This window comes from Haliaeetus leucocephalus, unplaced genomic scaffold (genome assembly GCF_000737465.1).
Source record: "Haliaeetus leucocephalus isolate CR32 unplaced genomic scaffold, Haliaeetus_leucocephalus-4.0 Scaffold317, whole genome shotgun sequence".
NCBI lineage: Eukaryota > Metazoa > Chordata > Aves > Accipitriformes > Accipitridae > Haliaeetus > Haliaeetus leucocephalus.
The window spans coordinates 2,864,754-2,877,726 of NW_010972753.1; the positions used below are offsets into that span (position 1 = coordinate 2,864,754).

A 12,973-nucleotide genomic window follows, 5' to 3' on the forward strand; every position below is an offset into this window, starting at 1 on the left:
CGCCGCCGCCCCAGCGCCCTAGTGCCGCTGCCGGGGAGGGAGAGAGGAGAGGAGCGGCGGAGGAGAAGAAGAAGAAGGGGGGGAGCCGGGCGGGCCGCGCCGCGCCATGCGGCTGTGCGGGGCGCTGCTGAAGAGCCCCATCCCCAAGCAGATCGAGTACTACTCCCGCTTCTCCCCCTCGCCCCTCTCCATCAAGCAGTTCCTCGACTTCGGTGAGTGGCGGGGCCGGGGGGCGGCGGTGGTGGAATGTCACGGCGGCTCTCGCCCGGCGCAGGAGCGGCGAGGGCCCACCGGGGAGGGGGGTGAGCGGCGGCGGAGGCCGGCGCCTAGGCCGCGTCTCCTCACCCGGCACCTGGGCGGCGGGGCCTGGGGAGCGCGGGGTGCGCAGTCACGGGGTGTGTGTGTGTGTGGGGGGGGGGGTCCGGGAGGGCCCCGTGGGGACCGTCGTGCGTGGGAGGCGGGCTCCTGTGGTGACAGCCGGCCGTAAACGCCGCCGCTGCTCCGCCTCGGCGTCCTGAGGTGAGGTGCCAGGAGGCTGGAGAGGCAGGCTTGCCCCTCTGTCCTTGAGTTGTTCCCGGGCGTGGGGAAGGAGGGTTCTAAAAAAATAAGGGTTTCTGACCTGGAGGTTTGCGAGCTTAGCGACCGAAGGGGAGAGTAAGTCGCTGGTCTTGAATGCGAACGTTTTAGTGTGCCGTGCAGAGACTGGTTTAAGTAAGCCTGAGGTGTAAACTCTGACAGGACTTGCGCAGGGCACCTGTTCGGGGACGATTCATGCGCTTTAGGAAGCGTTGCTGATGGATAAATAGCATTTTTCTTTTCGGCAGTGCTGGACTGAAACCCAGGAATGACTCGTGTTGCTGTTAGAAAACTGACGTCTCGATCTAGATAACAATAAACTTCTCATATCTGTGTCAGAGGTTATTTGGCTCTTGCTCTCTGACACAAGAGTTGTTTAGATTTTATTGTCCTATGAATGCTCCTGGTAGAGTAAATACAAAGACCGTGTGTAACACCATAAAGCTTTATAGTGTTCCTTCATTCCACTTTTATGCTAAAGGTAAGGGGAGGCAAAAGTGAGCCAGTGGTGTTAAGCCAGAAAGTTATTAAAAGTGGAAACAATTGCACGTTTTTGGCAATGGTGTTAGTGAAAGAATGCTGTGAGTATGAAGAGCCAGGGCTGGGCTTGCTACCACATCTCAGTGAGACAGGGTCTTCTGCCATTTTAAAAAAAAAATCACACCTTGTCCTGTGTCACGCTAAAAGGAGAGCCTGACTAGAACCCATGCTTTCCTTCTCTGGTCTACTCTTGTGCGTTTGTTTTTGCTTCCCCACCCCTTCCTTTGCTGCTGTGCCTCCCCTGCTCTGGCGTTTGTGCTCCTTATGCCATGTCTTTCTGTACTGGCAAGAGCAATGGCCTAAAACTTAGAATATCTTTATTTTAGCCCTGGCACTAAACAAATCATTTCACCATTGTCTGTTTGAAAGCTGGGTTTGTAAATTGTTGCTGGGGAAGTATTAACGTTCGTGAGGCTTTTCAGTTGTGGCTAGAGAAGTGTAAAGATTTCAGTTTTTGCTTTAATGACTTCGGTGTTCCAGCAAAACTTTGCTTTTTGGTAAGGATTTCTACCGTTCTAAGTTGCCCCTGCATTACTACTTGCTTTTGGACATCTCTTGTGTGGCAGCCTTTTAATAATGCTACTTTTTTTTAACATTGTAGTATCTGTATTACTTTATGGTTTGAAAAGCGCCTCATGATACTCCAGGAAAAAGTAGTCTTTATGATTTTAAGACTGGTTTATGTTAGTGGAAATGAACAGAGTAAGAACGGTATGTTACAGCGTGGCCAGCTCTGTTCTTTGGATGTACTCCAGTCTGTTGTCGCTGGATGTGTCTGTGGAATCTTGTGTGTGTGTAGGCTATGTATTTTAAGTGTATTCATGTCTTAAGACTGATAGGAAACTATATAGTCATTGACATTTAAAACCTTTGAAGAAAAAAATGCCTACAGTTTAGGCTTCTAAGGTCACCAGGAGTTTCTAAGATTAGTAGTCTTATGTCGCATCAGCCTTGCTAAAACTATCAGCTTGATGTTAATAAGCCTTGTGGGCCACTTAACATCTCCATTTACTTTCTCTTTAGTGCCTGTATTTACTTAAGAAACCTCGAGTAAGAAGATTACAGCAGTTTAATCAAATAGATTAAAAACAATGTACTTAACTTGTGTGATCCTAGGTGTTGATGGCTTTGGGTAGTTTCAAGTTCTGTTGGAGACTTCAGAGGCCTAGAGGAGAAATTGGCAACAAAACATAAGATGTTGGTGCAAGAGTTTTACCACTCGAGGCATGGAAGGCCTGGACAATATGCACTGTATCAGGGAGCTGTGTTACTTATACCTGAATTACCCAAAAAAGAATTTGCTGGTGGCACAGGACACGAGTATTCAAGAGAGAAAATATGCCAAGCGTAAGTAGCATGATACTCGAGGTGCAGTTCAGTTGTGTTTACCCAGCCTGAATGTTTGAGGGGAAGAAGACACTCTGTTCTGTGGTCAGCTCATAGAGGCTACCTAATGTCTCACTTTAAAAGGAATGGTGTTTGTGTTGAGCTATGTAAATGTAGTGCTTGTGTTACAAGAACATGGCTAAATTTTCAACAAACACTGAATAAGCCCAAAAGAAATGTGTGAATAACCCTCTCATGGCAGTCTGTGATTTTGTGGTCTGATGTATGTGTGTTTCTTGTATTAAAAAAAAAAAAAAAGAATTTGCACTTACTGTAATTCAAATTTATTTGGAGAAGGATTTTTGACTTAATTTCTGACAATATTGAAACTACAATATGGTCTTTATGTCTTTTTTTTTTTTTATTGGTTGCATTGTTTTAGGCTAAACTGCCTTCTAAATTTGTCTCTGCAAAATCCTGGTGAGCAGGGGGAGAGAAACTTAACATTTCTTGTGGGCTGAAGAGTCCCTTCAAACACAGTTGGTGGCAATGTATGTTGACATATAGCTTAGGCTTTTATAAGTGTAAGTGTGGGTTGTATGGAATACTGTTGTGTGCCTAGTAGGGCTGTGGAGTCCCTGTTCCTTTCCAATGATAGAAATCAATGATGTTTATTTTAAAACCTTCTCAGGTAGCTTAAATCAGTTAATTAAACCACTCTAAAAGACAGTTTGGCTGTTTAAGCTAACTCACTAGTACTAAAAACCTGTGAAACAAAACAGAAAGCAATACTTAAAGCAGTGATTCTCAGTTGGTTTTTATAGCTGAGTCCTGTGTGTGTCTACATACCATGTTCTGCCATATGTGATTTACTTGCTGTTGAGCTTGCAGCTATCTTTGTAGCTGCCACAACTATGCAAGAGGTTACTGTGTCATGGGCTTGGGACCTCCATGTCACAAAGCATGAGTGCTCAGATTGTCTGTGCTGCTTTTTTCTTTATGTGTGTTCATTTTCTGTTTGCATACTCTTCTTGAATACTGTTCTTTCAGTTTCTTTCCTGCAAAGTGCATTTCCCAAGATTCTTGTGCAATCTTATTCCCTTGCAAAAGAATGACCTTCTGTAAGTGTGTTTTAATATAAACAAGTTTTGACCTTGTTTAATGTTAGCATGTCACTCCAGGTTTATCCAGGCATCCATAATTATTCTGGTCTGGAAAAAAACAAAACCAACCAACTGGATTCAGCTGTGTACTTCCAGACTAGTTACCCTGGAAGTTATTTTGGTAGATTTCCAAGTGTGGGCATTCCTAAATGACCTAGTTTGATGTAATTACTAAAATATCTTTTCTGAGATGAACTTGTAAGTAGAGATGTAGTTTAACATTCGGGTACATGAGTCTTTATGTTTTGGGGGCTAGACTGTTTGAGAAAAAAAAAATGCCCATACTGGAGATCCATGTTGATATAGCATCTCAATTTGGATTTGCTTCAGAGTGTAAGGTAGGCCTTAGAGGATGACAGGTTAATCCAAAATACCAATAATCTGCATCAGCACCTACATACATGAGTAATCAATCGGTCATGTATGTCTGGGGGAAGTAAATAACCCATCAGGCAGGTAGGTCTATATGAGGAAAGTAGAGTTTCTGTGTCTAGGAGTGTCCTGGCATTTAAAAAAACACACAAAGAGACTTGAGCTCGTTCTGCCTGCAGTACAACCTGGCTTGATAAGGGCTAGGTGTGAGCCTAAAGTCTTACAGCTGTACTAATGCTGATCTGTGCCCGAGCTAGCAAGCTCCATGCAACTGCTTGGTTTGGGTCATGTTGGGGTACCTCAGTTGACAGTAAAGATATTAATGAATGTTTCATGAAACAAATGGTTGTACTGAAAAGGTTACAGATGAAATAATTAAGCACAAATGAAGACACAGGTGAAATATAAATTGTCTAATCCTTTGGTCATGCATGAAAGAGTCATTTGAAGTTGTGCAAGTGCTAAATTGTGAATGTATGCCAGTATACTATATTTGTGTAATACTCATTGCTACTGCTCAGCTGATGCAATGCCTGAGACTTTTGTGAGTCTGAGGTTTGTTTTGTGAAAAGCATGTGCTGTGTGCTTCTGGAGCTTGTTTACTACTAAAGGTATCTTGGCCAGTTGTACTTAGCTGTATTCTAGCCCTTTCTGGCTTAAGTCTCATACCACATGTTTAGGATGAATTTTGTGCCTGTGGGGTTAAACTTTGCTTTTTTGTTAGCTCTTTGAACATATAGGTAAAATTTAACAAAATGGCACTTACCCTTCCTTATTTGTCATGTGTTAGTGTTCATGTACCACATAGTTACTAATGGGTTTGGACAAAAAAGTCATGTATATACTTAAGATAGAAGAAAGTGAATTATAGTGAGTTCTTGTTGTGGAATGTAGCTTAGGAGATCCTGATTTTGTAGGTTGTAATCAAAATATTTGTGGCAACTGCTACAGCTACTGGCATTGAAAAATATTGCAAAGGTTGTAATTTAGTAATTTTACTGTACTGTGAACAGCTGAGCATGCAGCAGATAATCACAGTGAGTGTATGCAGTTTGGGAACCGGTGTGTCCTGGGGCATATCTGGAGGAAAAGATGAGCAATGGATACTCCCCATTTCAAATATAATTTTTGGTATGAAATTTAGTTTGTGGGGTACTTATCAAACTTACCTGTCTTGAGGGAGCTTGTAGGCCTCTTCCAAAACTGATATAAAGAGTAAACCAGGTATTGGCATTGCTGGTGATTGCTGTGAGTTGCACCTGCAGTATTAGATCAGGTTTCTGCAAGAGCGTTTCCTCTGCCTGTTGTCTTGTTGGCAGCAGGCATGCATCAGCTCTGGAACTGAAAATGTGCCATTGAAAAGGTAGCTAGCAGATACAATTTGAACAACAAGATGTGGGGGTGGGAAAGTAGAGATCAAAAGCAGCCTTATGTCTCCAAACATAATTATTAATGTTCTGATGGAAGATGACTATTGGAAGATTTTTTTTTACACACAAAGGTATTAGAAGTTTTGTGGTTTTTGTTTTTTGGTTTTTTTTTACGCAGTGTTAGTGGGGAGACTGTGCATCTAAGACACTGGCAAAGTTTAGGGCTAAAAGATAATGTTAAATAATTACCTGCCATTTATTGCCTGCAGCTATGTTTTTTCTACTGTCTGTGCATTGACCTTAAAACTTCACACTTGATTTAAATGCATCTTCAAAAAAAATTTCCTCTTATCATGAATGTTAACCATTGGTGTGCTAACCACTGAATCGGATCAGAAAGATGAGTGCTAGTCAGGCATTACTGTCTTTTATTTTCATCTGACTGGTTTCAACTTCCAGCCAGCAATTTTGTTACAGCTTTTGTTGGTAGGTTGGGATACTTTGATGCCTGGAATTTTTTCACTATGAGGTATTTGTACATTGTGATGGAGTATTTTGTCTTGATTTTGTAAAGCTAAATACATTCATTAAATGAGTTATTTCAAGCCTTATGAAAACACCATGGAATTATTTTTTTGGCTTTTCAAGGATTTTTCAATATTATTCTTCAAATATGTCTGTTAGAGCTTTAAATAGAATCCTGATAGGAGTTTTGCCTAACGTTGGAATAGAATAATTTTACTGCTGTTTTGCTTTTACCTTGAAAGGCTATCCTTTTGTCACAGTGAAAGCTGGGTGTGCAAGCTGGATTGTCTGTCTGCTTTTGTTCTTGAATTATTTTGGGGTTATTGTTTTTCTGTATTCAGTCCTTCATTCTCTAGATATGAGCATGGATTAAGTTTGCATATAATATGAAAAAGGGTTTTCTTTGAATGGGCTGTAGCACAGCAAGTAGCTGGAAACCTTTGTTTGATGCAAATGTTATTTATAACCTGTTACTATTTACAGCTCTGCCAGTCTCTGGCAGACAGTGATATTTCAATACTATATATAATATCGAATGTTTTTGTAGGGCCTAATATTGATTGTTGTGAAGGCCTGGGAGAGTCATTGCAGTTAGATAACTTTGTTCAGCAGTCACTATTGAACTGTGATATGATAGAGGTATTTGTGCAGGTGGGAGTACTATGTAATATTAGATCATGGTGCATTTCATTTACAAAATTATCTGTATCAGTCACTTCTGGAGGCTGTTTCAGGGATTAAGTGTGCTTGTTTGATAGTCACCTTTTTTTCCCCCCCCAGAAAAAGTTTGTTTTCAAATTTTATACTGCTAGTTAAATCTTCATTAGTGCAGTTCTGCAAAGTTCTCAAGAAAAATGTTAGCTTCTGAATTCAGTATTTTAGTATAGCTATAGTACAAATTCCAAACTGGATCACCAAGGCAGTGGATTTTTTTTTTTTGGCTCTCGCAAAGGTAAGCATTGGAAATTCTGCCTTCAGTAGGTGATTTGACTGGCCACTTCTTGCCTTTAAGTATGGGCTACTAGTCTGCAAGTGACCATCCTCCAACTGATGGAATTGATTGTGTTTTGTTTCCCTACACAGCAGAAAATTTCTTGGTCTGTGTTCTGTTTGTCTTTGGACTGACTAAAGTAGCTGCTGCAGTCCTCTGCCGAAGGTGCTCGGAAAGGGAGGTGATGTTACGCTGCCTACGTACATGTGTGCATACTTGCGCACTTTTTTGCTGAAGCCGATATGGTGTTGAAGCAGATAGTTGAATGTCTTCTGGTGAAAGAAAGAGGACAAGAACGCCTAATTTGCATGAAGCAGTAAACAGTCCTAGTTTTTTGTTTGTTTTTTCTTTTTCTTTTTAACAAGTAACAGAAATGATAAAGAATACAGCGTGACAAAAGTTGAGGGCTTGGCAAAACTACTTTCTGGAAGGACAAAAAGATAGCATCTGTAGTTCTTGAAGATCTAAGAATGTTTGGGACACCTTTTTCTTCCAGAAATGGGTAGAAATTTTTGAAGTGCCTGCTTTAGACTAGATTTGGACTAATAAGGAGGTGCTTGAAGATCCAGATCTTAATTAAGTTTCAATGAAAATGATCATGAATTGATAGCATTCCTTCCCGTTGGGAATGGGAGAAATGACAGCTAGTAATTTTAAAGTAGCATAACTTTTATAAGCTAAGGAAATCAGTAGAAAGGGTCTCTCCTAAGACATAAGGAATATAAGATGATCTGTCAATTTCAGAAAGAGAAATTCTGATGCAGGTAAAAGATACGAGAGCAGCAGAGCAGTGTTAGGAATTCCAGAAATACTGTTCATTAAAAAACAATCATATGAAAACTGGAAGCAAGGACATGTATCTCGGGTTACAGTACAAATAACAGCTGAGGTGAAAAGTCATGGGATAGAAAAACAGAGGGAAAAAGATGCTGAGATAATTTATAGTAATTGGGGAGAATGAAGTGTAGCGTTTACTTGACTAAAGTAAGTACTTAATGATAAAGACTGCTGAATTCATCTTTGCTTTGATCTTTAGAAAAAGATATATTATATCCAGAAACTGAAAGGAAATCACAACTCTCCCCCCTTATCCTGATACAAATTTTAGATAAGCTGAAATAAGTCTCGATCCTCTTGGCTTAGTGGGTGCCAGTAGAAGTAAGCCAATGCTGTGTTTTGTGAGTAGCTGGATGCTTTCTTCTGCAAATGTGAGCGGCCTTGTGCAGCACAGCTGTTGCTTACAGGCTTCATGGAAATAACCGATGGTGATGGCCCCAGGGTTGTGGAAATGGGAAAACACACAACTTGTACTTGTCTTTCAAAGAAAAGGAAGAGGACATTAGAATAAGTCAGGTGGACTGAAGTAGCTGAAAAAAATGATAGAGCTAATGCTGAAGTAATACATAGATAAGCACCAAGAGATAATAAGGTGGTAAAGAGACAATAAATTATGTTGAGGCAGTCTGATTTCCCAGTTAATTTGATGTTTGCTAAGGCAGCAGCAGCAGATGCAATATCTGGCTTTTTATGAAGTTTCAGCACAGTACCACATGAAACTCTTAATTAAAAAAAAAAACCCACAAAAAAACTATGGAATAACATTCAGATGAGATTGCTAACATAGATGTGCAGCATTCTGGTGGGATGACGCCATCCAGGAGCTGAGCACCCCTGCAGGTGCTTGCTATTGGCTTGGGGGAGAGAATAGGAAGGGTAAAAGTGAGAAAACTTGTGGGTCGAGATAAAGACAGTTTAATAAGGAAAGAAAGCAGAAGAGAAACAAGTCATGCAAAGGGCAGTCACTTGCCACCTCCCGCGAGCAGACTGATGCCCAGCTGGTCTTGGTGTAATGGCTGTCTTGGGAGACAGAGCCACCCAGTTTTTCATTGCTGGGCATGACATCATGTAATATGGAACATCCCGTTGTCCAGCTTAGGTCAGCTGTGACGGCTCTGTCCCTTTCCAGCCTCTTACCCACCCCCAAACCCACTTGCTGGGTTAGGGGCTGGATGCAGGAGAAAGAGAGAAAGCCTTCATCCTGTGCAAGTACTGTTGGGCAATAGCCAAAACACTGGTGTGTCATCAACACTTGGTCACAAATCCAAAGCACAGCACCTTGTGGGTTGCTGTGGGGAAAGCTGACTCCATCCCAGCCAGACTCAGTACACATTTATGAATAACACTTCGTATATACTCTTATGTTTCACTAGCAGTCATTGATCTTCACAGTACTGTTCTGTGGAGAGTGAGTAGTATTTATCTAGTTCCCCATGGCCCAAACCAGTATAATCTGTAATAGAATTAGGTGTAGATTCAGGAATTGTTTTATCTAATTCCATAGTGACTACACTAAAGCAGCTCTTCTAGATGCCAGTTATCTTTACTATATATTAGTAGTTTTTAAAAGCCACCTTTTCCCCAAAATTGCTAAAGCTATTTTACAGGCTGTTACTTAGCCCTTTTAAAATATGTTTATGATTTTGTGTGTGTTCTTGGAGTCATTTAAATGTAATTTTTCTTCTTGGGATAGTAGGTCGAAAGGATGGATTAGAGCACTGAACTGCGACTGTGAAATACACAATTCTTTTTCTGATGCTTTGTGTGTAAGCAAGTAAGAGACTATTATTGACCCTTTTTTGCTCTGAATCTTTCTATGTAAATGTGACATTCTATCATACATGTTTCTTTGTCTTGTTAGTTAAATTATTTTCTTTGCCTGGGAAGAGGCTACTTTTGCTCTGTATGTATATACATAAAAAACCTGGCACATTAGTTTGTAGTCAGTGTAAAATAAGTAACACAGTATTATAAATACTTTAACCAACTTAATTCCTTAAAATAATACACTTGTGCAAATTTTCATCGATTTTTTCAGAATTGGGTTTAAGACTGTGTAAACAGAGAAAGAGGCAAAGTTAAAAAGTTACAAAACTGCTTTTTGCTAAAAAAAAAATAAAAATTACATTTTAACTGCTACATCCTTCTTTATTGCTTTTCTTAAAGATTTTATAGACTGGGTAAATACATTTGAACCCTGGTGACTAACAGTGGCATAGAGGAGTCCTCTAATCTTCTTTTTTGCAATGTGGTTTGTTAATCATCAGAAGCATTTTCTAGCAAGATGTTTAACAGTCTAATACATTTCACCTCACTGAGACTGAAGGGGAACTGGACCATATGGTATTTGCAGTATTTTTATGTAATTGGTATTAACTGTGTGAGTCTTTGTTCATAAATGTTAATTTTATTTATGCTGGAGATTTGGAATTTGGCATGTTGACAGGGACTAAAGGATAAAGCAGAGATTTGTATTCTGGAACAGTTAGGGGGAATTATGGAAGTCTTCCACAAAGGTTAGGGAGGAAGTTGTCAAAGCTGTGAGAGCTTAGGGAGAGTGTTAAAAATTTAAAAAATCTAATTGTAATCTTCAGTGTGAAATAGATCTTCACCTTTTATGGGCAGAAAAGGTGATTATAAGCTCAAAGGAGCAAAATTCAGTCTTTTCTGGTTAGTTTATTGTAACAGAATCTGATCAGAGAGCAACAAATAGGGAATAAAGTTTCTTTGGCTTGGTGTTTCAAGCCTCATCTACATTTAAAAAAAAAAGTTTTAAATTTGTTTTAAGATTTTGAGTCTCACCAGAGCAAAACACTAAATTTGTTTTGTCGAGGATCTCCTTTCTGAAAGCAGTAGAGCCCTTTCGCAGTGTAGGCCAGGGCTGATGTGCTGCACAGTATGCCACCTCTTTCTGTTCTCAGACTCTTCCCTGCTTGGGTCTCAGGAGTGTTAGTGGAAGAGGAGCTGGTGTAGTTTGAAGAGCCACTTTTGTTTTTTAGAGGCTCTTTCCCTTGGTTAGGGAGGGAGCCTTTGGGTTGCATGGATTGCTCTAGGATCAGGAATCTGACCTGGGCCATGGTTTCTCCTAAGAACACTTTGGCTCTTTGCCTGCCATGTGCTGTGGGGAGTGCCTGTGATATGGGCAAGATGAAGCTTAGCTGCTAAAATGATTCATCTGACTTTCGGCCTACTTGCGAGTTGCCCCAAGGAAAGACAACCTTGGGCCTATGTGTCTAAAAAAACAATACAGCCTGTGGGTAATGGAGTGCTGCTGCATTAGACTTCATAGATCCTTTTGATTACTGTGTTTTCTCTTGGCAAATGCTTTAAAATATTCAAAAAGTTACTTCATTAGAATTCAGTGGTAAGCAGTTTAACATTAGTTTTAGGTCAGGGAAGCTTATTTTAAAAATTCATGCTTTTATTTTAATCTGGGCTACTCTGTATAATATGTGGTACTGGTTTACAGCTTTTACAAGTGGTTGCCTGATAATCAATTCCTCTTGAGAGACATACCTCTTCCCTTGAGTCTTTTCTATGAAGGGAAGGCTGTGGCTTTAAGAGTTAAAATTAATGGTTGCAGTTTGACTAAGACTTTGATAGATACGCAGTGTGTTGTGCATCTGTTAATTCCTTCTGTTTATCTGTTCCAGTTCAGTAGTAAGTTAAGCTGCTTTGCCAGCACAGTTGGTTTCATTTGGAGGACCGTTTACTGAAACAGGCTTACTTGAGTTCACAAGTTATATATTGTGATTTATTATATTATTATTACTACTATGTTATTTATTATTACATCAGTGTATAGCTAATTTAATAATAAATGTAGTGATTTTGTCCATGGTGAGCTGTCCAGTTGTGCTAATGACAGCTGTCTGACAGTTTGTCCTTAACCTGCATTTACATGAAAATGTGAACTGACTTTCTCTTGGCATTGGTGGTATTCATCTATACGGCTGTAATAACTAATACACATAAGACATAAACAAGCTGACTCTTTCAGAGATTTTGGAAATAAGTGGAGGTAAGTATATTTTTTCTGTATACAAATTGAAGAGTAGTTATATTTGCTTGATTTCACACTTAAATTAAAGTCTAGACCTTTGATTGTAAATGGGGTTTGGACTGGTCATTTAGACAACAGAACGTAGGCTAATGCATTCTCATTAGTGAATGGTATCCTGAAATTTTCCTTTGGAATAGAAAGTAAGTGCTGCAGTTGGCCTGGCAGTCAAAGAGTGCTTCAGTCTGTTGTTAGTTGAATTGCATAAATCAGAAATGGTTTATTAAGCTCAACTGTTTCTGTAGTTCAGCTCTGGTCATTTATCTGTATGCTGTCACATGATTGTTGGAAAGTTTAACTGGAAAGTCAACTAGTATGTGAGCTTGCTAGTTTGGATTGTACCTACTAATGAAATGGCACAGAGTGGAAATCAGTGCTCATACAGTGTTAACTAAGCTTTCATCTGTGAACATAAATAATTTAGACTGACAAGACTCAAGCACCTCTATCAGTGTGCTTTCCTTTAGACTGGAAAGGTGCAACTAGTAGTGGGAATTGGACTGAAGAACAGAAACAAGCTATGTGGGAAAGCTTACTTGCAGACTTAATTCCTCTGGCTTTAGCTGGTTTTCTGGCAGTAGCTGTTTAACAAAACTTAATTGTTCAGACTTCATAAAAGTGATATGTTATTTTTAGATCTTACTGAACTATAATAATTTTCCTGTCCTTAATTCTTCAAGTTTCATTTTTGAAACTTCAGAGTTACTCCAGTTTCTTTAGTGACATAGAATCAATCTCTTAATGCTGCTCATATGTGCCAAGTGAAAGCATGTCCTTGAACCAGGCTACTTTAATGAAAAAATTATAGGTGTTGGTGGAAGTAGCCTTAGAGAGCAGTGATGGAGCTTGGGCTGAAGCTTAGGTCTGAGATGTCTAAAACCAGGCTGAATACCTAAGGTTAGTCTGGGCCGGATTCTTAAATTTGGCCATCTGCTGGCTACCTGTGTTGGAACAGCTGTACAGGCTGTGGTTGCTATCCTGTAGCTCAACGTGGTAGGTTGGAAAAGGGAATCCAGTTTCAACCTGCAGCTTTCCCAAAGGCAGCCTGTGGTAGAGAGGGAGGGTCAGCAAGAGTCGGCGTCTCCAGTTATGTTGTGTGTGTTCTTTTTCCCTTTGCTTCGTCATCTTCATTGGGTTTTACAAAGCCCTGTCTTTTACCAAACAAACCAACCCTGTATGTGTTTTGTGGGATTGGTATTTTTAGTGGTTGGTG

General features: G+C 40.1%; 1 protein-coding gene across 1 annotated transcript in view; it reads left to right on the forward strand.

Annotated features, from left to right (window-relative positions):
* Window positions 1-10: 10 nt before the first annotated feature.
* The window catches only part of PDK3 (pyruvate dehydrogenase kinase, isozyme 3), a 55,168-nt gene continuing 42,205 nt past the window's right edge, over window positions 11-12,973 (forward strand). Inside the window, exon 1 of the mRNA XM_010571302.1 lies at window positions 11-212. Within this exon, the coding sequence (XP_010569604.1) occupies window positions 107-212 (106 nt within the window). The 5' untranslated portion in view covers window positions 11-106. The remainder of the gene's footprint in view (window positions 213-12,973) is intronic.